The sequence below is a fragment of the Hetaerina americana genome, unplaced genomic scaffold (genome assembly GCF_022747635.1).
Source record: "Hetaerina americana unplaced genomic scaffold, ioHetAmer1.1.p SCAF_2, whole genome shotgun sequence".
Lineage (NCBI taxonomy): Eukaryota > Metazoa > Arthropoda > Insecta > Odonata > Calopterygidae > Hetaerina > Hetaerina americana.
In genome coordinates, this window is record NW_027286763.1 from 26,131,151 (window position 1) to 26,154,709 (window position 23,559).

A 23,559-nucleotide genomic window follows, 5' to 3' on the forward strand; every position below is an offset into this window, starting at 1 on the left:
TTGACCCTGTCCACTGGCAAAGAATGCAATCTATGTAGCAGAACCAATACACAGTTTTTTCCATGTATTTATTGCTATTGAATACTTTTGCATTGCAAATATTGAATAAAGTAGGACATTGTACAAGGTACTGAAACATACTGGGGCTTTATTCACCATGTGCTCTCATTCATAGAAAAAAGAGAAATCATGTAATTTGGTACATTGATAACATCAATCAGTAACTAGATAAGCATTTAATGATAAAATGAAAAATATTCCAATGTAGCCCTTAATCTAGGTACCGATACTTTATAAAAATATACACATTCAGCTCAATATTACAAACACAAGTTCTTGGCTGAAGAGACAATTTAACCTCTTGTAGAAAAATTTCTAGGTTTTGGTTCCATGAAGGGACTTAGTGAAAATGTCTACAAACATACAAACTGTTGGAAGAAGTTCATATATTCTATCAATAAAATACACAGGCACATTGCTTCTTTGGCGTGTTGTGATAAACCCACATATTCAGCAGCAGCACTTGAAGTCTCAACAGAATTTTACTTTCCTAAAATATGACTTCATTTCCCAATTTGGAAAGTATCCCATGTATGACCTGCTATCAGGACAACCAGCTCCAAAATTAACATCAACATAACTGGGCAATTTAGAATATTTGCATTCATTGAACACTTGGCAATAATCTTTGGTTCCCTTAAAATATTGCAGTACTCTGAATGCACATTGCCAGTGCTCCTCTTGGTGACATGTCTTTTTCTGAGACAGTACACTGGTTACTTTAGCAATATCAGTTCTTATATTTACAGCCGAGTGCATAATACAACCAATCAAATTTTGATAAGGAGAATTTACAAAGGTATCACCTTTTACAAGTTTCTCATTTACTTGCATAGAAGTACACACACACTTGGCTTTGCCTTGTCATATATTTATAATATTCCCTAGATGTATCTTCTCTGGTCAAGATAAATTACATTGGCTTCCCTCCCTCCTGACATATATCCCTATTATATTTGTGGCAGCGCAAAGAACCTTAATGTGAAACATGTTATCAGTTCTAACTTAAGTTTTCCTTCCATTAACATTTTTTTCTAAACTTAAAAATGTCATCTACAAACTAGACTAAAATTACTGTTCCCTTATCTTCAGACTTAAACACATGGTTCAAGTTTAGAAATAATATAAGATTCATTAATCAATGCTCTATCAATTTTTTTTCATCCCAAGCTCTTTGAGATTAAGCCATTTCATATAATGATCTTTGAAGATCAAACTTTATCTTCTTTCCCTATTTCAATGCATCCTTAAAATATCCATTAGAAAAAGCAGTTAGTAGTAGTAGTTTTTAGGGGAGGCGATCGACAGCTGTAACATTCGAATTTTTAATATCAGACTTATTCTAAATTGACCAAGCAAACAGGATTCTTAGGAGTTGAACTTCTAATCCCGTTGAACCACAGTATTCTCTAAAATGCACACCGTACTTTTGATTGAATCCCTTAACAGCAATTTTTATGCTTAAATACTCATTTTTGTGCAACAATATTAGCACTTCTGGGCCTTGTCAACTAATTGTTTTCCCTAAGTGATTTAATCTCCTCATGCTTGGCTTTTTCCCAGCCTTTTGAATTGGGTGTGAACATGGTGTTCTAAAGACTAACAGGGCCATCGTCACAACTTATAGTTTGATTCACAACATTCTCCTTAGACCTTGCAGGTAGATAGCTCTATCTTCTGTGTCTCTCAGCAACAACCCTTGCCATGGGATTTCTTGAAGTAGTTCCTACAGCTCATCTGGTACATCCACATCTTGATGTGAATTATCTTCCTTTGGCATGGTGGGCTCTTAAACTCTGTGAATTCCAGAATATTCTGTAACTAAACAGGATAAAAACATCAAGCATTTGTATTTGGCTACATGTCTGGTTCACTGTCTATTGTCTTTCAAATCAGTTTCAAGAAAACATCATGTACTGTGACAATTCTTTTCAGATTCTTAAGATCAGTGATGTGATAACCTTTTGTTTTAATACATAATCTATATAAACATACATTTTTGATTCTCCTTTGTATTTCTCGAGCTATATGAACTTAGACCAAGAATCAAAGAGTTCTATAATGGTTGATATCTGCCTTATGCCCGATCCGAAACTCTTCTGGGATAAATCGAACTGAATTATGGTGTCCTCTTTTCTTTAGATAAATAGTGGTTGAGAAAGCTTCACCAGGATAACCTGTGGGAAACTCAAAATGCATTAGTAAGCACCTACCTTTTTCATCAAGATCTGCTACATTTGCAATAAACAAGTGGTGTACAGATAACTATATAGACTTGAATGAAAATAAAAGTAAAATGGTGTTCTTTTCACACAATAAGAATGTGACAGTCTGCTGGTGGAAATTAATGACAATCAACTGAGCAAGTGACGGAATGTAAATGTTTAGGTATTTCTTTGTGTAAATATTCCTTAGGATACATATGTAAAAACCATTCAGCATTAGGTCAGTTCCACGTGCAATTTATTAAGACACCTGCATGAGACTACTAGCAAAACAGTACTAAATTTATACTCTGGGGAAATGCATTCAAATGTAACCTAGAGTATAATATTTTGGGGATCAGCTGCCATTTCTCTAACCATCTTTAAAATGCAAAATAAAGCCATCAGAATAATGACTGGGAAACATAATTCACCAGGCCAATATTACAGGAATTAAATTTGGTACCACTCATATTTATAGTATGTTTTTAATTGTGTACATAAACAACATAGGTAGCTATTCCCTTAACTCTGACTATCATCATTATTACACCGGAGGAAGGTACAACATCCATTATGCTAATGTTAGAACTAAAGCAATAAAAAAAGTATACTCTGCTAGTAATCCTCGCAGTATGATTGTGCCTATCAATTCATCATCCATTCTATTGCCAATATCCTATAGCGTCTGGGCAGTATTTAACACTGAAGTCACATTCATACAAACTTAAGATGCCTGTCAGGCCTCTCATCCAGGAACACACTTAGCTTGGCAAAGCAGCAATACACAAACCATTGCTGAAAAATACAAATTTATGAGCGGTAAGGCTTTGTTGTCTTTCTATTCATCGAATGGGGCACCAGCTGTAGCTCCGATGACCCCTAGAGCTGTGCTGGCAGGAGCAATAATTATTGCTCCTGGTAGGGTCACCCATGCCAGATAGGTCGAAGGTTAGGAGCCAGACGAAAGGTAGTCCACGCAGCATCTGTTCCTCAGTGAGGCGGCTGCAATGGCATCTGACCCCAGTGGGGCGGCCAATAAGTGATGGTGTTACGTTAAAAACACTGCTAAGGAAGGCAACGGGAAACCACCTCAATTATCATTCCCAAGATTAACATGATGGACTATATAGAGATTTTGAGTCCTGGCAACTATGGGGCTCGGCCAAATCGGCCATGTGTCGTGCCCAGCAGCGGGGGAGGCAAGGCTTCAGCGGTCGTCATCCCACGAAACCCTTGCAAGGGAAAACCAGCAGCAGCAGGACAGAAGACGCAGGAGAAGAAGACAAAATTAGTTAGAATAGGAACGTGGAATGTTAGGACAATGATGAGGACAGGGAAATTGGAGACTGTTAAGCGAGAGATGGAAAGGGGAAAAATAGATATTTTAGGTCTATGCGAAGGGAGATGGAAGGATAGCGGGGACTACTGAAGTGATAATTATAGAATAATATACAGGGGCGGGGACGAAAGCCAACGAGGGCTTGCCATAGTATTAAATGAAGAGGTAGGGAGAAGCGTAGTCAACATAGAGCAGGTAACGGATAGATTATTACTAGTAGCGATAAAAGCAGAACCGACGAACTTGGTTATTATTCAGGTATACATGCCACCGAGCAACCATAAGGAGGAAGAGGTCGATAGGATATACGATCAGTTAGAGGACAAAATCACTTGTGTTCCTGCAGGGAAACATTTGATAGTGATGGGGGATTGGAATGCGACGGTAGGCGAGGGAAGAGATGGTGATAAAGTAGGGGACTATGGTTTAGGCACGAGGAATGACCGTGGGGAGAAAGCAGTTGTATTCTGCAGGAGACAGGGGTTAGTCATCACCAACACTTGGTTTAGACACCACAATTGACGCAGGTATACATGGAAAATGCCAGGTGACTCAGAAAGGTATCAGCTAGACAATAAATCCTTCCCTTCCACATTCATCCTCCTTCCCTCAGTTTCACCTAATATCCCTAATATATTCCTACAGTCACCTGTCTTGACTAACGTTCTTCCCTATAATGCACTCAATCTCAGGCTTGATTGCATGGAAATTTATTTTTGAATGATCCAAGGATTATGTCTTTACATTGAAACTAGTTGCCACAAATGTATAGTTTTGTCGAAGATACATAGTATTCTTTTATTCTCGGCACTATTACAGTGGCAACGTTTACACAATTTCTACTCGCTGAGAAATAATATAAATAATTCATCATCTCACTGCTAATATTTTGGAAATGAGGGAAAATATTTGGCAAATTGTCTCACTAGAGAAAGAACAACCTTAAGTTACAAGATTTTACCAATATATTCTCATCTTGGAAACGGGTGGAAATTTGTTCTGGTGATTGTCCTGCAATAGGCCTAAGGTGACGAAGAACGCTTGACTTGTTTCGGCCTAGGAGTGACCTCATCTGAAGCGTATGTGCAGGAAAAGCAATTTCAAAATAGTATTTTTTTAAGACTGACAAAACTAAGGAATTTGTGGCTTATGTCACCGAAATCCAACGCACCGGGAAGGTTGAGGTTTGTTTTCCTTTTAGGGATACCTGGGAAATGCATTCCAGTCGATCGAAAAACCAACGATAGATTTTAGCGCACAGCCTCTTTGCTTCGATGGCGAGCGCGATTCTAATTACGATGCCACCGTCGCGTCCGAAGGAATGAACTACAAACTCCAGTTTGAGTTTTTATTCACTTGACACGCGATCGAATATGCAGTCCCTCCCCATTTCGAATCACATGCCAAGAGAGGGGTTGCCCTGAAAGTAATCAGATTATGTATTGTGGAGCATCTAAAATGACGAAGACTTGGACGTCGCAAAACGTAATTTCAATGAACGCGTACAAAAGAATTGGAAGCTGCCGCAGCCGTGATTGCAACCTTAGTATTACCCATATATATATATATATATATATATATATATATATATATATATATATATATATATATATATATATATATATATATATATATATATATATATGTAATACAATTATATAGAGCTACCCGTGATTTCGACCGCTTAGCCTTCTCCAGAGTACCTTGACGATATGCCCTCGCCGGTTCCACGAACTCCGGGATAGCGACGAGTCCACCCGCTTCGATCAGCTGGCCCATCACGGCTCTCAAAGCTAACTGGAGAGACCAAATTCACGTCGGCAAGTAAGGGAAGGACTTAGAGGGGAAGGCGGGGGAGGCTAAGGGGGTTTATTGAGTGGGAGACTTCGCGCAAGAGAGAGCGAAATCGAATCGGGAAGATGGACAAGGAGGCGGAAAGAATTGTTAGCCCATTTCAATTCCGAAAGTGGGCATTTCGCGTATCGTCACACGGCTTGGCACTGGAGCGAACTGGAGTCCCGCTGTTGACCGCTCCCTTCCTCACCGAAAGTTTGAGTGCCGAGTATACTCACAGATGCCTCGAAGACCGCCAGCCAACAATGCAATTGCGTGCCCCTCCAGAAATGCGCGCGCGTCATTAAACGAGCCATCGTGTGACCATTCCGTGAATCCAGACTTGGGTCTCATTGTTAGTCCATGACTATACAAATACATGCCTTAACACACATGTAAGTAAATGAGCCCAATGATGGTTCCAAGGCCTTGCGACCCGGAAAATAATTTGCAAGTTTCAAAAAAGTTGGCTATAAGTACAGGCTGTAAGGAAAATTTAATCGGGCACTCGGTTAAATAAATACTATCCCTCAGTAGATAGAATGGACCCGAGTATTTCCTTAGTTTTCTTTGAGTATATTACTTAGAGGCATGGGAACTTGTACATAACGGGGAGGGTGGGTTAGATGAATGGTCAGAGGAGATGGGGAGGGAGGGTCGAGGCACATGTGAAGCAGCGTTGCCAGTCCCGCCTCGGAAGTGCCATGAGTCAGCTGCGTTCCATCCGACGGACTGTATAGTGCACTGGGATATCCTGGGGTAGCATTCAATTCCTCTTTTTCCCGGTGACTCTATCATCTCTGTGGTTGGTGTCAATCCCCCATACCCTCATGCGGGTAGGGGGATTGAGAATTCTCCCGCAACATCCCTGCCTGTCGTAAGAGGCGACGAAAAAGGCGGGGAGACATACCCGAAAACTAGCCCCTAGAAAGAAAGGGATACTTCCAAAACAGTTTTTACTGTCTGAGTACGGCCATACCATCCGGCCCGCGATCCACATGACGCATGTTTGCCACGCCTGGAGACCCGCAAGTGAGAGAAGGGAATCCCGCAGGGTGAGCGCTCTGTTTCCCAACCCGGTTTTGGAAATCCGATGTGGACCAGGGAGTAATATTACTCTTCGGCCCTGGATTTCGTGAGAACGAGTGTCCGGGGCCTATCCACTCCCACTCAATTGGCATTCGTCACGTAAATATATTTTGAAAGAAGATTGGAAGTTAGACCTCATTTTCCGAAATTCTTTCATATGGTCCACCAAAATCATCGCTTCTAAAACCGAGCCAAACGTTTCTGAAGCTTCCAATGCATGATGCGAAGAACGGAATGAATAAGATCGTGTTTGCCCATTATAATGCAGTCGAAATCAGCATTCCTTGTGTATTATACAAGTACAAGTGAAAGCATACTGGTCTGAATGTGAGAGCATAGAGACCATACTTCCTCGATGACACTGTACTGTTTTCTTAGTTAGAGATGATTGCTGACATTTGGTAATTGCTGACATATTATATACCCATTCATATGTCATCCCTACAGCTTCAGCAATTTCTCACATATTCAGTCGGCGATCTTCCATGACCATTTTATGCATTTATGCCGTAATTCCCAGCAGATAAGGGGAATGCTACGGTAATCATGAAGAAAGATGACTACCACAACAAAATTGCAGCCCTATTGGATAGCAGCACCTATTTTCAATTGAAAAGTGACCCAACAGCCAAGATAGAACGACTCACAAGGGAGAAAATCAAACGGTCATCCATCCCAACGGAAGAAAAATGGAGACTCTTTCCATCGGCAGCCAAGCCGTTTGTATGGACTACCCAAGGTTCACAAGGAGGGGGTCCCCCTACGACCCATCGTAAGCAACATCGACGCACCGACCTACAAGCTGGCACAATACGTTGCGCGCTCTCTCCAACCCTTCACCGGGAGAACCGACTCGTCCGTAAAAAACTCCACAGAATTCATTCGCACCATCAAGAAAATCAAAATTAAGGAACGGGACCTGCTAGTGAGCTTTGACGTAGTCTCTCTCTTCACGAATACTCCCATTGATGACTCAATGCTACTAATCAAAGAGCTCACCTCGGAAGGATTACCAAAGGATTTACCGGACCTCGCAGAATTCTGCCTCAAGAATTCATACTTCCTTTGGAATGATAAGTACTTTCAGCAAAAGGAAGGTGCGGCCATGGGATCACCACTCTCTCCTGTGGTAGCTGACATTTTCATGGAGAATTTTGAGAAGAAGGCAATAGAGACCTATCCGAAGAAACCATCTCTGTGGATCCGCTATGTCGATGATACCTTTGTCATCTGGCCACACGGGAAAGAAGAATTAGAGCTGTTCCTGAAACACCTCAATCAGCAACATCCTGCCATACAATTTACCATGGAAACTGAGCAGAATGGTGTTCTCCCTTTCTTAGATGTGTTAGTGACCAAAAAACCGGATGGCAGCCTTCGCCATGCGGTATACCGAAAGAAAACCCCCACCGACCGGTACTTGGATGCGCGAGCACACCACCATCCCGCCCAGAAGAGCTCAATAGTAAATACACTAGTGCATCGCGCCTACGCCATCTCCGACGCCGAATCACTCCCATCGGAAAAGAGATACCTCGTTTCTGCGCTGGGGAAAAATGGATACCCAGAACACATGGTCCGGAAAAGGACCGTCACAAAGGAAATGGAGTTGACGAAAGAGGGGATTCGGGCAAAGGAACAGAACGAGGAGAAACCTGGAAAAGAAAAACCAGCGGCATATGCTACCATCCCCTATGTCGCCGGAACGGGTGAGAAGATAAGCAAGCTACTACGGAAACACAACATAACCACTAGGTTCTCCACAGCCAGAAAAATCAGCGACATAATATCAAAGCCAAAGGACAAAATCCCCGATCTCATGCACGAAGGTGTATATGAGATAAAGTGCACGTGTGGGAAGTCATATATCAGTCAAACAGGGAGGTCCATCAGATGCAGGACCAAGGAGCACCAAAGAGCCACTGATAAGAAACAATTCCGACTTTCGGCAATCGCCGAACATGCGTGGTCGGAACCTGGACACTCTATAAAGTTCGACCAGACTCGAGTGCTGGCAAGAGAAAGGCGATATTTTCCGCGACTCATCAGAGAAGCGGTGGAAATAATAAAAAATCCATACAATTTCAACCGTGAGGACAGCTACACCCTGACCTCCACTTGGAAAAGGGTGATTCCCACTCGCCGTCAAGAAAGAGCCAATCAGAGAGCTCCCGGCCAGCCAGCGTCTCCTATATATAGCGGCCAAAACGCAACGCACATCACTTCGACCTGAAGACGCCTCCAGGACTGGGGGCGAAACAGTTGTCAACCGACTAACCTACGCGACGGTAATTCCCGGAAACCAGCATGGATTCATCAGATAGACGGCGCGGAAGCCTAAGGATTAATTCTTATACAATGGCATAGATTTCAGGGTGCCAGGATATTAGCTGTCGAGAGAAAGTTGTTATTCGGTCATGAAATGTTAAAAATTATTAGACACTAGTTATGTTTTGCTTGAGAGTAATCTTTGAAGAGTTTTGGTTGCTATACATTAAGTTAACAACTTTTATTAGCATGCCTTGTGCTTAGGAAATAGATTCCTGATATCAGTTGTTTTTTTTTCATTTCATTTATTTAAACTTCTCAATTTCGTCTCATATACCATTATAGTGAGGTTGTCAATATTTCTTGCTAAAAACATTTCTAACTATCTCATCATTAAAAAATAATTACCCACTTATTTGACAAAATATTATTGATGTAAAAATGTGATTAAGTGAAAATGACATATAATTAGCAAAAAGTGATGGCTTGTCCATAAGATCTACAGTCCTCATTTGGCAGCATTGAGAATCAAATGCCTTTGGTAAAAATATTATCCTCTGATATAAACAATAATCATCTGCACACTTTGGACAACTTTCCCAGTGCTGCATGCTAAAATGGTATTGTGCTATGTGGGCGTTAAGTCTGATGGCTATGTAAATTGAATGGAGATGACAGCTTTTGTTCCAAGGAAGTTTGTCAACAAGGGGCACAGGAGGAGGCCAGGGATTAGTAAGAAGGTCAAACGAGAAACTGGGCTGCTGGTTTCTGCATTTTCTATGTCTAACTTGGCCAGTGTCATGGTGTCAGTCCAGCTGGACTGAAATTACTTAGTGCATGTAGCTCATGAAATCGTTTCAGGGGAGATAGGCAGGGTTATGGTGGCAGACGGGCATGTGGTCTCTGAATGAACATTTATAATTCTGGACAAAGTAAATAAATTAATGTAGCTTATGTATGGGCCCAGGTTATTATGTCAAAGATATTAATGTTACATGGGAGCAATCCTTATGTGACTCGTGAATGAGGCATTAAAGGGTGTGTGTAAGACTTAAAGCTAATTTCTTATGAGACTTTAATTTCTGATCTAAGAAATCAATCTCTTCACAGAGTAAACTTCCAGACACTATCCCGCCTAACTTCAGTTCCACATACACTCCCATTGCAGCAGCTAGAATTCCAGGGCAAATTAAACGTGTTGCTCGCCTGATTGCTAGCCAGTTAACAGCTGCTGGATTGGGGCCAGGAATCAAGCAATCTAAAAAAGAAACATCAAAGAATGTAGGTTCCATCGAGTTATTGTTAATGTACCGGTAGTTTTATGAATACCATGTAGCCAGTGAGTTACATAATTGAAGTACCATTCAACACAATTTCAAAATTGAAATCCAAAAAAATTGGAGCATGAGTAAGGGGTGGGAGATATGAATGTAGTTAATGGGTCAGGCTTAATTTTTTTTATATTGTTCAATATTATTAGGTATGAGAGACATCTTGATAGATCAGTAATTCCTAACTGTTTAGACTACAAAAAATGTATTATGCTTTGCTTTTACAACTTATTGGCTTTAAATGCATACCAATACATAGAACAGAATATAGAACAAATCTGCCTCTCCAGGCATATTTGTTCTACAGTACAGTACAATAATAGTAAAATTCTCACCTATCTGGAAAATTCTAAATTCAGTCATCCAATATCCCCAAGAGAGATAAAACAGGAATAAATGAAGTAAGGCTAGCTTTACAGATTCCACTGGAATTTTTATTGGTCTTGACCATGGTTCCCTTAGGTCACCTGATGATGTTGCCTTGCAATGAAGGTGACTTATTGTTGCCACAGTGGAATTATGTTTGGTCATGTGCAATAAAAATTCAAGTGAAACCTGCAAAGTTAGTCTGGCTTCATTAACTCCTAGTGTGAAAGGCTTCTACCAAGTTATGCGTGAAATAATGTCTTACAGATGAAACAGCTTTTACTCTTTATTAAACTTATTCTTTCTGAAATCCCAGCCATTTTTCCGGAGTAGTTGTTTAAACCAAGTATTAGATATGATTAACCATTTCTTATGTAGAACTTATTTGTGCTCTCATGTTAGTCATTCTATGTTCTTAAATCTGTAGTCACCCAATTATTCCTATCCTATCCTAGTTGAGGTCTTACCTCTACTGATAATAATTTTTCCATACTTAACGATCCATTTTTTCCGTGCATTTTCCATGTATAACTAGAGCAAATGTGGTCTTTAAACAGGCTTTCTTAATTAATAAACTGTGATGTTCTTCCTCAGTAATATCTCTCTCATCACCTACTATTGTGCTCCTATCCCCTTTAACTATCTATTTGATTGTATACCCTATCAACTCCTTCCTCCCTGTGTTTACTTGTTGGCATGTAGACCTGAATAATGACCAAGTTCTTTGGCTCAGTTTTTGCTAGTTGTATTGTACTCTCACCTGCTTTTTTACTGTGCTTTTTCTACCTTTTTGTTCAATATTACTACCACCATTTGTTGGCTCCCTTCCTTTTTGCTTTATATTGCTCTATAACTATCGCAAAGGAACCCATACCCTTAAAATAATAAGAAAGATCTCACAGCATGAAGATTGTGAAGGCTGCATACTGCCACGTTTCACCATGTGTGTTGCTATCTGCTGATCACAGTTTAGCCAATGTTATAGCTAGCATCTTCAGTTTGAAGAGACAATGTGATTTTGGCCATCCTTATAGAAACAGTGCATACCTGGTGGTATTGCTGCTCTCTGATTGGTCAAGTTACTTAACAGCAATGCTGTATTCTGATTGGTCAGAATTTGGAGCATCTGTTTCAATGCTGAATATCCATATGTGTTCTATGGAGCTGGTACTCATCTTCTCAGTTGAAATTTGTGGGTTGTTATTCAGGGCTTTAGGTTTCAAGGGGATTAAAAGGTAATTGCTCTACCAGTGTCGCCTATGTAGCTTCTCATATCTGCACTTTATCTCGTAGATTCCTTGGCACACAGTGTGAGGGATGGGTTCATTTGGTTTGGGTTGGCTGTTAAATTTAAAGTATGTAATGACTTCATAGCATTGCACAACAAAGCACAGTTAAAGCATGTCATAGCATCATGCTAGATTATCATGGCAGTCTTCTCCATGGTTTTTGCTGTATAAGAAACCATAGTGTGCACTGATGGGTTTAGTTTTTCTTCTTCCTTGGAGGAACTTTAGGGCAAAGTCCTGCATTTTCTTCCCCTTCCAGGCAGTCCTTCTCAGGATCAATGCTCTGGGATAACCATTATTCTGTTGGACAGCCATCAGGTGTCTCTTTTCTAAGGGAAGGGATGGATTCACCATCCAAGATGGAGTATACCTATTGCACCAGTATCTTTATCAGTGATGCCTTCTGTATCAGGTGATGTTAGGAAGAGGCATGAAGATACCACCTGGTATGCATCTATTTTGGGTATACTCCATGACCCAACTTCCCATTGGGTTTCCTGGTCACCAATATGTCCAGGAGGGGCAGTTTTCCCATTCTCTTCTATCTCTATTGTAAACTTGATGGATTGATATTGGCCATTCAGATGTTGGAGGAATTTTTCTAAGTTCTGAGATATTATATGTATCTCGCCCAAAGAGTGTGCCTCTTCCTGTACAAGTCCAAGGCTTTCCTTTTGAAATCCTTCATGTCTAAGTTGGCAATGACAGGTGATAGAGTAAATTTCATGGCAGCTGCTGTCAGTTTTCTAGTGTCATCTATTCCACAGAAGGTATGAGTTTCTGAGACAATGTTCTAACCGTTAAGGAAAATCATATTGTACCCTTTCATTGTTGAGCCTTCTCATGTTACGACTGGAATATTTGCTTAGAAAGATATGTTTTTGAAACTAGCGGATCTTATTTTCAGTTTTTCCCTGAAGGATCTCAAGAGTGTGAGATGGGGTAATGATGTATGTAGATGTATTTTCTGACTAGAGATGGAATGTTGGTGCTAGATACTCTGCCAAACTGTAGGTAGAAGAACCAATGGTACTCACAATGGGGCTGAGTGGTACTCTTTCCTTGTAAACTTAAGGTGGGCCATAAACCTCAATAGTTTGGACAGTGATAGTAGAAGTGCACATTGTTCTCAGGTGATGTGGAAGATTTTTAAATGATGCTTCTCATCAGGTACTCCATTTTTGTAGTTGGATCAGACGTCAACTCTTTTTAATTGGCGTTGCTGATGGTAGTAGCAAATTTGTCTTTATAGTCAACTTTTGTAGTAATATCTGTTGTAAAAATAATGCAATTTCATTCTTTAACTTGTAGATTCCAGGCATTTGCAGATGAAGAGGATGAAGATGAAATTTCTGACTTTCGTAAGGCAAGTGAACCAAAGAAAAGAAAAAAGGAGAGTGTGGATGTAATGAGGAATTCTTCTGACACTCCTCCCAACATGAGCCAAGCAGCGGTCTTGACCAAAGTTACCAAGGCTCAACGATTCAAAACCCTCAAGCTCTCGGAGATCCCCAAACCAATGGACCCTGAAGAAAGAGACAGGACTGTCACTTCAGCAGTGAGCCAAATCCTGAAGACTGAGAGGTGCTCCTCTCTGGGTGGTGTTGCATCAGTAAGGAACAAGATCTTGACTCTCATTGCTGCGCATTTTGATGAAAACATCGGTGATGGTTAGTATGAGTTATCATGGTAGACTTAGTAAATATAAAATAAACGTATGTACAGTCATGAAGCAATGAAAATAAGATAGCCGAGACTGTTGTTACGTTCAGATGACATGGAGGCCATAATACAATGTAAATATAAAATGAACATACCTATGGTTGTGAACCAATGAAAATGAGATAGCCGAGACCGTGGTCTTGGCTCTGGCTATCTTGTTTTCATTGTCTCAAAACCGTACGAACGTTCATTTTATATTTACATTGTATTATGGCCTCCATGTCATCTGAATGTAACACGGTCCTGACTATTTCGCTTTCTTGGGAAACTATGTTTAATGAAAAATGAAATTTTTACTTTTAATGCATGGTCTGCCTTATAACATTACCATCCATTTCCTTTTTTTCATACAAATAATAACTGCTCAAAATGAAGCAAATATTATATTTTGGCATAGTTGTCACTCATTGAGGAAATTTCAAAATTTCTGTCAAAATATACTGGCATATGCTACCAAGAAACATACTGACAAATATGTTACCATTCTTTTCCTACTGCATAAGGCAGAAAACACAGATAAGATGTATGTGATGGAATTGATGCAATTATGTTCAAAATATTAGCAGGTTATTTTTTGATGGAAAATAACTATGTACTTCATTTGACATGCTGTGGATTGCCATATTGAAGCAATTTGTTGGTCTTGAATTTGACAAAAGCTCATTCAATTATAAAATTAAGAAGAAACTACTGAATTCAATTTAGGTAAATACAGTGGAATCCAAACTTGAGTGCATACAATTGCAAAGAAATCACTCGCAGAAAAGCTATTATTGCCAAAGATTATCGTTCAATCACTTGTTAGTTATTTTTCTCAAAATATAGCACAGTTCATCACAATGGGAAGTTTACATATGGATTATTATTATTCGGTTGTCTACAGTTTAGGGTAAGTTTCTGGATTTTTGGCCATAAACTGATCACCAGTACATTTCTCAGACTTACCTAACAAGACATAGGCTGAATCCCAATTTACCAGAATTCCTTTTCAATTCAGCCTACATTCTACCTGTATTTCCCTTAATTTCATCCAGCATGCGTATACTTTTTCTCCCCCATCCCTCACTTCAATATCATAGCCTCCCCTCTGAACACAGTCTCCAACATTCCTTTGTCAATCAAGATGCTCAGCATCTACCTCTCCTGCCTTATTTAGATTCCTGCTAATCACCCATCCTCTTCCCCCACCATGCCCAGTACTTCTTCATCTGTTTTCCATTTTAGCTTTTCCAACCTTCTCCCACATCTCAAAAGTCTTTTTAATCTACTCCTATCATCATACAGCAGTGTCCCAGTATGTGCACATTAACAAAACAATGTTACTCAACAAAGCTCTTCATAAAACTTTCCTAGCATCTTTATTTAATGATCCTTTAATCAACTTTTTCCTTCTCACAAGAATGTTGCCCTTCTCTGCCTAAGAAAATGCTTCTTATATCTCCACTACTTTGACCATTTTTTTTCAAACAATGCCAGGATAGGTTAGCTTTTCTTCCCTTTCTAGTTTATTACTCCCAGTTATAGCATTTCCCTTAAAAGCTCTTTTCTCAAAAACCTCATAACCTTAGTTTTGTTTGCATTGATATGATTTTTAATTCATAAGATCGCCATGTGATAGTGAAATTTTTGCAGGTCATTTGAAATATTACCAACGTAGAGTATTTTTACTGTTAAATATTTAATCCTTGCATTTATTGTAAGCAAGAATAATTTTTGCTCTACTCATTGGTGATGTTTGCTGTGATAAAACTAAGTATATCAACATGTTATCACTTGTTCATTATATGAACTCTAATAATAAGTGTATTTTATCTTACTTTTTTCTATCACTTGAATTATCTTTAAAACCCAGCGGTATTTCAATTTATCTAAGTTTCACTTTTTTGTCAGTGATGAAAATCACACATCATAATATATCGTATTTGTTCTATTTAAAATTTGGTGTTGTTTTCCTAAATTGAAATGTTATTTTCCTATTGCATGACCCTTTTGTAAATGATTCTGCAAGTGGTATCTTCATATAATGATAATGTTCCACCTAATTTATAACTGCTAAAGGGAAATGGCAGCAAAAACTATTGAATTTAAAGAAATTCACATGAATCTAAATGGACGATTTCATAATAGATATTTACATTCTAAGGCTGGATTTATTTGTGTCTGTAGGAGGAAGCAACAAAGCAATTTCTTCTCTTTCATGAAAGCTTCTTTGCTTAATGTAATTCTTCTTCTTATATCTCTCCTATTATGACCATTTTGGCCCAAGACTTCAAAAATATGTCCACTTCCATCTGCTCTAGTTTTTGCCATCATATATTAAGTGTAAAAAACACTAAAAGAAAAAGGTAATGCAAGATGCAATTCTTTCCTGGCAAAGAGATAGTGCCACACAATTATTTAGATAATTGTAGTTATTGGGGTAAGCCTAGTGGAAATCCTATAAGTTGTTCCTTTTTATCTCTTGAATGGACCTAATGTGAAATTTATGGTTTTTGAAAACTCAATAATTTGTAGACAAGCCAGTTGTATCTTTTCTGTGTTCCATATGCCTTTCCTCACCTTATATCCTGTGAACATGGTGGTGGATTTGGTGTGTTCATGTATAAATGTCTAAATTTGGCCAATTCTGTTAATTTCTCTCTCCTGCTATGCATCGCCTTGTGTTGTGTGCATTTAAACATATTGTACCTATTTCCTGTGTGTTAATTCTTCTAGTGGTTGTTAGTAAAAGCAGGTGGGTAGGCATCTACATTTCTTGTGCATACAATAGAATATTTGATTGAATTAGCCCCTGTGAATTTCTGCATTGATTACCAATTCCAGAATGGCCCAGTAGTCCAAAAAACTGGTGTCCCTGGAAGTTCTGGTTTCAAATTACACAGTTTGGGCAAAGCTAAGGGTGCTCAGAGGCTTTACGTTGATTTAAACTGAACCCCTCTGGGTAGCAGCCCAGTGGTCTAGGCACTAGCCGTATCGTGGCCGTACCATGATATGGCTAGTTCATGGCCCTTCATTTGTGCATGTTCATAAATTCACAATGTAAAAAATTTTAATATTAAAATAATATTTCCCATGAGCATTATCAATGTTAAACAAGCTGTATATTACACTCAGTTTTTTCTCAAAACACAATTCTACATAAAAGATCAAGTTTTTCATGTACACTTTCCTATAAGAAGATATGTGGGTCATTCAATAAATCCTTAGAAAATCCTAGAGATGGCACTCGTAGTTTCAGAAAAGTTTTCCTGTAAAAAGTCTCTCTCATTCAAGACCGCTGTTACAGTTGCAGGTTTATCCTTGTCATGGTTTCATTTTATAGTCAATTTAACCAACAAAATGTTGTTGATTTAGAAAAATATAAATAAATGAGTTTCATGTGATGATTAAACATATATATTAAAAGACTTGGCATCAAAAGAGATCAAAGCTGAGTTGGGTGAAGTTCATGGCACATCTGCCGCTGTGTTTGCAACTGTTAACTGTTGAGTAAATCAACTTAAATGTGGCCTTACATCAACAAATGCTGAACATTGTTTGTGGCTTCCTCTTCTATGATTGACAAAATCCACGATATGATTTTAAGGTTAAAACAGGTTTCAGCTTTCTTTCAGTTTTAATAATAATAGCACTCACTAAAATGAAGGTGCCTATGATAAACAACTGGTGATTTTAGAGGATGAGGACTGCATTCATAAAGATGGTACAAATATGCATTTCCCCTTCACATAACTTTTTGGAATGATGAAAACACTAATGAACAATTTATATTTTTCAGCTGTTAAGGAATTCATTTTAGAAGACTTAAAAAGCCGCACTGACTTGGCATTTGCATGGCTGTATGAAGAATACAGTTTCATGCAAGGTTTCAGCAGAATACCTTCCTTTTTGCGTTCCCAGGTCAACCCCCCAGAATCCTATAACAGATTGCTTTGTTGCATGATACAAAGTCTACTGGAGAAACCTGATGCAAAGGACAGAGATATGTAAGTAAAATATTAGGCTTCCTTTCCAAATGCCTTTGAGAATAGCCTCTTACGCATGCTTTGAATAAATTAATGCCTGTAGAGGGGTGTGAACCTGCTAAAATGACTGCTTAATGTTGCCATGTGTACTTTATTTAGGATGTGTGTAGTGGTGAGGGCTGTTAATTGGTTTTTCTTATAACATCCTGTGGTAATTTCATGAGGTAACAATGTGGTGGCCCACATTGAGGGTCACCTGTGGTCACAAGCGTGATACCATGGCAATGAAACAATAGGGACAGTTATTCCTATGTGGCTATTCTTTTCATTCTGGGGTATAAAATGAACTGGGTCATCATGAGCATGGGATTGTCCGAAGAAGCCTCATTAATTCAGGAGTGGTGAATTTAAAATTAAAGTGTTTTCATTTCATATTAAATATTGAATATAAAGCAATGCCATAAGTGGGTTTATATGAAGACTTTCCTTTTCCATTCCTTGTCATTAATTGGCATTTTTTGGAGCTGGAGAGAACAATTTTTTCAACCATTTTTATAAGGCTGGAATTATAGTTTTACATGAATACAGAACTATCAGATCAAGTCAATAGCAGAATATATTTTCCTCAGAAGGCTAAATCAATCATGCAGCCAGGAAAAAACAAATGACTGGCAAGGTATGGCAAAGGATTGCCGATGCAGATTCATATTTGTCATATGATACAATATTGATTAAAATAAGGTAGTGTACATATTTTTTTACATAGTAAAGCTATGTACTTGCTTGCCTTCAAGGAGAGTATATAATTCTCAGGGTTAATGATTGCGAGTGAAAGGATAATAGGAAAGTACGGATAGTGGAAAAATGTTCAAATGATAACATAAAATACAATTAACAAATTTTTATTTTATGTAATTATAAACTAGGGTATTTAAAACTTGTTTTTTTAGTATATCGAAGATTCATAAAATTTAATAATCTTGATAATTGTAACTTATTAAAATTTGAAGTTGCTAGGAAGAAAATAGCACATATTATCTGCAAAATTGGTAATCGAGAGCCTACTGAATATATATGTTGGGCTTTTTGGAATAATCAGTCTCTATGCCATCAAGAGACTAGAAATATTGGCGATTTTTTACTCCAGTTTAGAGGTCCATCGAATGAACCGAAACCTTTTTCTCCAATAAATCCGGTAGAGATCTTTAACAACCTCCTCCAATCTAAAATCTCTAGACCTTCCCTCAATTCTTTAAAACTCAAGGACAGTCTTTCTACATCTGAATCATTTGCTTAAAAAAACCCAACAGCAGTCCTAACATCTTCATCATGTCAGCAAATAAAGGTTTCAGAGTTACTGAGAGCACTTAATACCACCAATTACCATAAGGCTAAGAGACAATGACACCACCTCATATGCCACCATCCTGACCGACTCAAACCCCATCTTTCAAAGAGATATCATAACCTTTCTTTGAGGCAGAGGTCCTTGTGACAGCAGCTCTTCCATAAGTCACCTGTCCCATTTTTGGATTATATCTGAGTGTCCAACTACTGAGGCATGACATGGTGGTATGCCTAAAATAGCATCAACATGTATTTCTCTGTGGTCATCATTTAACTTACACTTTAAACTTTTAGATATGAAATCAGAATACAGGAAGTCGATGCAGCTGATTTTGATCCATTTGTGACAAGCTGTAAAATAATGAGCTTTAATAGTTCAAAAGAAAATTTTCCATACTGCTCTTTTTCCTGAAATCTTCAGTAGTAGTTGCAAATTATGGCTAAAATATGGAACATGCTGCCATGCTTTATGGCAATGACAGCACCTGTATTAAATCCAATATCTTTCATTATGAACACTACACTTAAAGGAATATTCCATGAATGACTAAGGGGTTTCATCTTCTCTAAGATATGGAAGTACCTCATTTTGTGTTTGATATTATGAATTAGCCAGTTAAAAGATACATATTTTTTCTAAAAAAATAGCATATATACCATACTTGCAGAGAACTTTGTGGCATGTATTATGATTGAAAATATGTAAAACTAACACATTTATGTGTATAATTTTTGAAAAATACTGCACATATTTTTAGAAATTTTAAATATTGAGTTAGTTCAACCCCTTTTGCAACCTTGCACATATCTTGCAGTTGTTAATTAACGAACTCACAAACTGCAGTATGAACTGGTGTTTACTTTATAGGGAATAAAATATGCAAATGAATAGAAGTTGATATGAGTTAATATTTGACAAAATAAAATCAAAGTAAGCTACGGAAAATTACTTTTATGATTCCTTCAAGCCATAACATAAAAAAGTAGCTTACTCACAGTCAAACTTTATCAGTCGGATGTTACATTAATATCAGTCAACCAGACAACAATTGAACCTCATAATCTCTACAAAAATACTGTTGAACGTCGTAAAATGGGTAAAATTCATTCTGGAATATTTCTCACTGTGAAATACTGGCTAAGCAAAACAAATTTTGTCATATAAATTGATGTAGAGTACAATGATGCAATGAGTACAATGAATTCCAAGCAGAAAAAAAGAAATTGTGAAAGGTTTACTGAAAGAATTAAATGTACATTGTTTAGGATTGTAAATCACCTTCATCTTTTCTTTTATAGTGAATTGAACTAACCTGGAATTGAAATATGATTTGTACAAAACAAAAAAGAATCGAAATCATTAGTTTTTTCTTTATGATACATTCCTTATTTATTGGTTCTATAAAGTGCCTGGAGACATTTGTTCCTGTCGGCACATCAACATTTTTGAAAATAAGACTCGTCATTATTATTAAATATGAATACTTCTAGTTAGTGTAGCCACTGCCTTATTAGGATGGCCTTATTAGTTTGGTATGCATGGTACACTGCTACAGTTTCCCATGACCTCCCCATCACATTTAGCCTGTTCTTCTTGACTTAGCACTTCATTGATGCCTCATGGAGTTTTTGAATGATAAACGAACTGGGGTTTCAATTCAAATCAAAATAGCAGTGCGAGATGGCCTTTCATTGGCTTGTGGCCAGGCAGTACGTTCTCCTCTCTTTTTACGTGTACATATGTAGATTTGCATTGGCATCTTTTTTCCAGTAGAGACCCGATTCATAAAAAAAAACCTTTTGCGGCAGGTAACTCTCAGAATATACGAGTTCCTTGAAGTCACTGATGAAGTTCTCAGCTGCCTTTGAGTCAGAGGTTGTTACTTCACCATGCCTCACTATGCCGTGGATGCCGGTTCTTCTCTTAAACTTCTAGAACCATCCACAGCTACCCTCAAGTACTTCTTCTTTGGTCGTTGATGATCCTGGTGTCTTCTTAAAGAAGTCAGTGAGAATCACTTTCCCTCCCTCACAAATGATGTTCTCTTTAATAGCATCACATTGCAGCATCACCATCTATAGGATCACCGTCATTGCTCTTGGTCTATCTAAGAAGTAAGCTTTTGACACTGTTAAGAATACATAATCTTTGGGTAGATGTTTTTGTCACTCCCTTTAAAGCATCATATCCTTAATCTGGTCATTGTTCTTGAGAATATCGCAAATCAATGATTTTGATGGATTTTGTGTGTGTATTGTGTGTGAACACAAATTTGGAAAAGTATATGATCACAAGTGATGTTAATGTGCTAGCAGAGCAAGTGCTGAACGCAAACTGAAGTAGCAGGCACAGAAACACTCTGGGAATCCCCCCACTCCTCATCACTCATTATGCAAAAAGTTACTTGTTGTGAGAGTCATTTTAAAAAAATAATTTTTTGTTCGTAAAGCAAAATACTAGCTGTGCAAGGTGCTCATTTAGCAAGGTTCCACCACAGTATCATACTTACAACTTACAGTTTGTTTGCTGATGGCAATGTTGTCCAGGAGATTTATTGAATAAATTATTTTTTAGTAAGTCATTGACTTTTTTCATAAAGTACAGGGTCTGTACAATAAGTATTGGGACTGGTTCCAAAAATCAAAATTTATTGCAGTTATTATTACATATACTTAATAATCTTCAAAATACATTCCTCCTGTATGGAAACACTTAGTTCAGCGCATCTGCCAATTGTCAAAAGCCCGCTAGAAATCAGTTTCGGAAAACTGTTGAAAGCCTTTGTCATCGCTGCTTGAACTGCCTTGATGGTGTTGAACCGATATCCTTTGAGCTCCTTTGAGCTAGCCTTTGAGGTAATAACGTCATTGAGAAAATCTTCATCTTCCTGAATGCAGTCCAAAATTTCTTGCAAAAGTTCCCACCCGTAACAGTTTTTGTTCCTCCCTCAAGACTTTCGGCACCAGCTTCGCGCACACTTTCCTCATCGTAAAATCCTCTGTTACAATGGTGTGGATGGTTCCGACTGAAAGGCCAGTCTCCTCACTGATAAGGGCGATGGTTAAATGCCTGTCAGAGTCCAAAACTGTTTTCATTTTGAAAGGTCTGGTGCTTTCCCGGCGTATGAGTTGGGTGAATTCTTCTCGGGTCTTCCACCGGGTCAATGTCTCCATAGCTGCTGACGTTTTGATTCCCGACTCAGTCATCGTCATCAGGGCTTCTGATTGCTGTTTCACCAAAAAATGTCCAATATATATACCCACCTCCCTGGCTCAGGTGTCATCTGATTGGTCCCCAGACCCGCCATCATCAGGGTGCCTCATGATTGGCCGAGCTTTCTGCCTTGTTTCCCTGATGCATTTCAGAATAGGTTTCCTTGTGTTGCTCAGATGAAAACCTGAATCCCTATTGAAATTTTTCTTTTGAAGGCGGATCTCGATGGCCTCCTTTACCAGCCAATCCCAGTAGCCATGCACGTGGCAAAGTAATATCGCCTTGTCCCAGTTGATGGCGTAGTCTTGGCCGACTCTGTGTTCAGCGACGGCCAAAACCCCAATGGTAATGGGTGTAATAATTTATATAACAAAATACCAAACTTGGTGAAAATGAGTAATGAATTACATGGTTTCTAATCGAAACTCAGGCAATTCCTCCTGATGAAGTGTTATTTCTCATTGAATGAATTTTTAAATAAGGAATAATTATAATGCTTGTCTTTGCATTTCCGGGTTCTCCATCCGAATTAGTTGTCTTTTGGTGATGACACTTTAGCAAATTGTCGTGCATGAATTGCATCTGTTTCCTTAAAATACCATTTGTATGGAATTGATTTCAGTTTTATTTAAAGCTTAATATCACTGATATTTCAATATGGTTAGCTGCATGGATTTCAAGCAAAATTTCCATATTTTTATTTGTAAGAGGAACCAAACTCTCAATCTTAATCCAGTAAATATTTCTTCAGCCCTTTTGGACACAAGTAATTATATTTTTGCTTGAAACATTCTAAAAGTAGTTTAAGTAAACCACATTAATTTCATTATATTTCAATCGATTTCCCTCAGGTCTTCAATTGGATGCTTGTGCTAGATGAGAAGAGGAGCATCCAAGGGAATAGAGGTTGATCAGCAAGCTTTCTCACCGAAGGAAATAAGGAACAAACACCTAGATTTCCTTGCTGGTCCAGTGTTGGACAGTTCCATCAGCATTTAGATGAACTGCACTTCATGTGGACCTCAGCCTTAAATGATGCGGCAGAATAGTCTGAAACTCCTCCACCTGTCTTTGTGGATAGTGAGTTAGAGGGTATTTCAGTAAAATGTTTGGTTAAAAAAGGATATTTCAAATACTGATGTACACATTTATCTCAACAAATGTATTTATGAATAATAAAGATGAAATAAACAATAATGAATGTTTACTTATTACTTAATCTTTCTCCTTGTCTAACTTTTGAATGACTAATTTTGCCTTAATATGCTGCTTAAATATTAAAAAGAGAAACACAGGAAATCATCGAGAAAATAAAGATATTTTTTCTAAGGTCATAACTAAATGAAAATGTTGATTTTAATTGTTACCTAAAGTAAAGAGAACTGTAAATGAATAGTCTAATAATCTCCAAAAATAATGGTAGTCTAAATATATTCACACCCTCTGCTATACTCGTATTCAGCAATGCGGGTAATTCCATTCGTTATAAATTAAGACCAAAGTATAAGTAAATATTTTACCTGAAATGG

At 38.2% G+C, this 23,559-nt stretch overlaps 1 protein-coding gene and 1 long non-coding RNA gene across 2 annotated transcripts; one reads left to right on the forward strand and one right to left on the reverse strand.

Moving 5' to 3' along the window:
- Nucleotides 1-273: 273 nt before the first annotated feature.
- Nucleotides 274-5,388, reverse strand: LOC139687919 (uncharacterized). The gene is made up of 3 exons (XR_011700692.1): nucleotides 5,310-5,388; nucleotides 2,056-2,237; nucleotides 274-1,881 (listed from the first exon to the last, which is right to left on the reverse strand). It is a non-coding gene; the product is annotated as an uncharacterized lncRNA (long non-coding RNA).
- A 1,056-nt stretch (nucleotides 5,389-6,444) lies between these two features.
- LOC139687632 (symplekin-like) lies at nucleotides 6,445-23,205 on the forward strand. Its single transcript, XM_071584872.1, has 5 exons — nucleotides 6,445-6,494; nucleotides 13,094-13,452; nucleotides 17,283-17,490; nucleotides 22,246-22,375; nucleotides 22,882-23,205. Exons 1-4 carry the CDS (start codon nucleotides 6,445-6,447, stop codon nucleotides 22,283-22,285), a joined length of 657 nt encoding a protein of 218 aa, XP_071440973.1. The 3' UTR covers nucleotides 22,286-22,375; nucleotides 22,882-23,205.
- Nucleotides 23,206-23,559: the final 354 nt, after the last annotated feature.

What these genes read in the sequence shown, in the direction of transcription:
- LOC139687632 (XM_071584872.1), top strand. Translation starts at nt 6,445, where the DNA reads ATGTTTGCCACGCCTGGAGACCCGCAAGTGAGAGAAGGGAATCCCGCA. An exon ending in AGAGAAGGGAATCCCGCAGG is followed by an intron (nt 6,495 to 13,093) that starts GTGAGCGCTCTG and finishes TTTAACTTGTAG; the next exon opens with ATTCCAGGCATTTGCAGATG. An exon ending in TGATGAAAACATCGGTGATG is followed by an intron (nt 13,453 to 17,282) that starts GTTAGTATGAGT and finishes TATATTTTTCAG; the next exon opens with CTGTTAAGGAATTCATTTTA.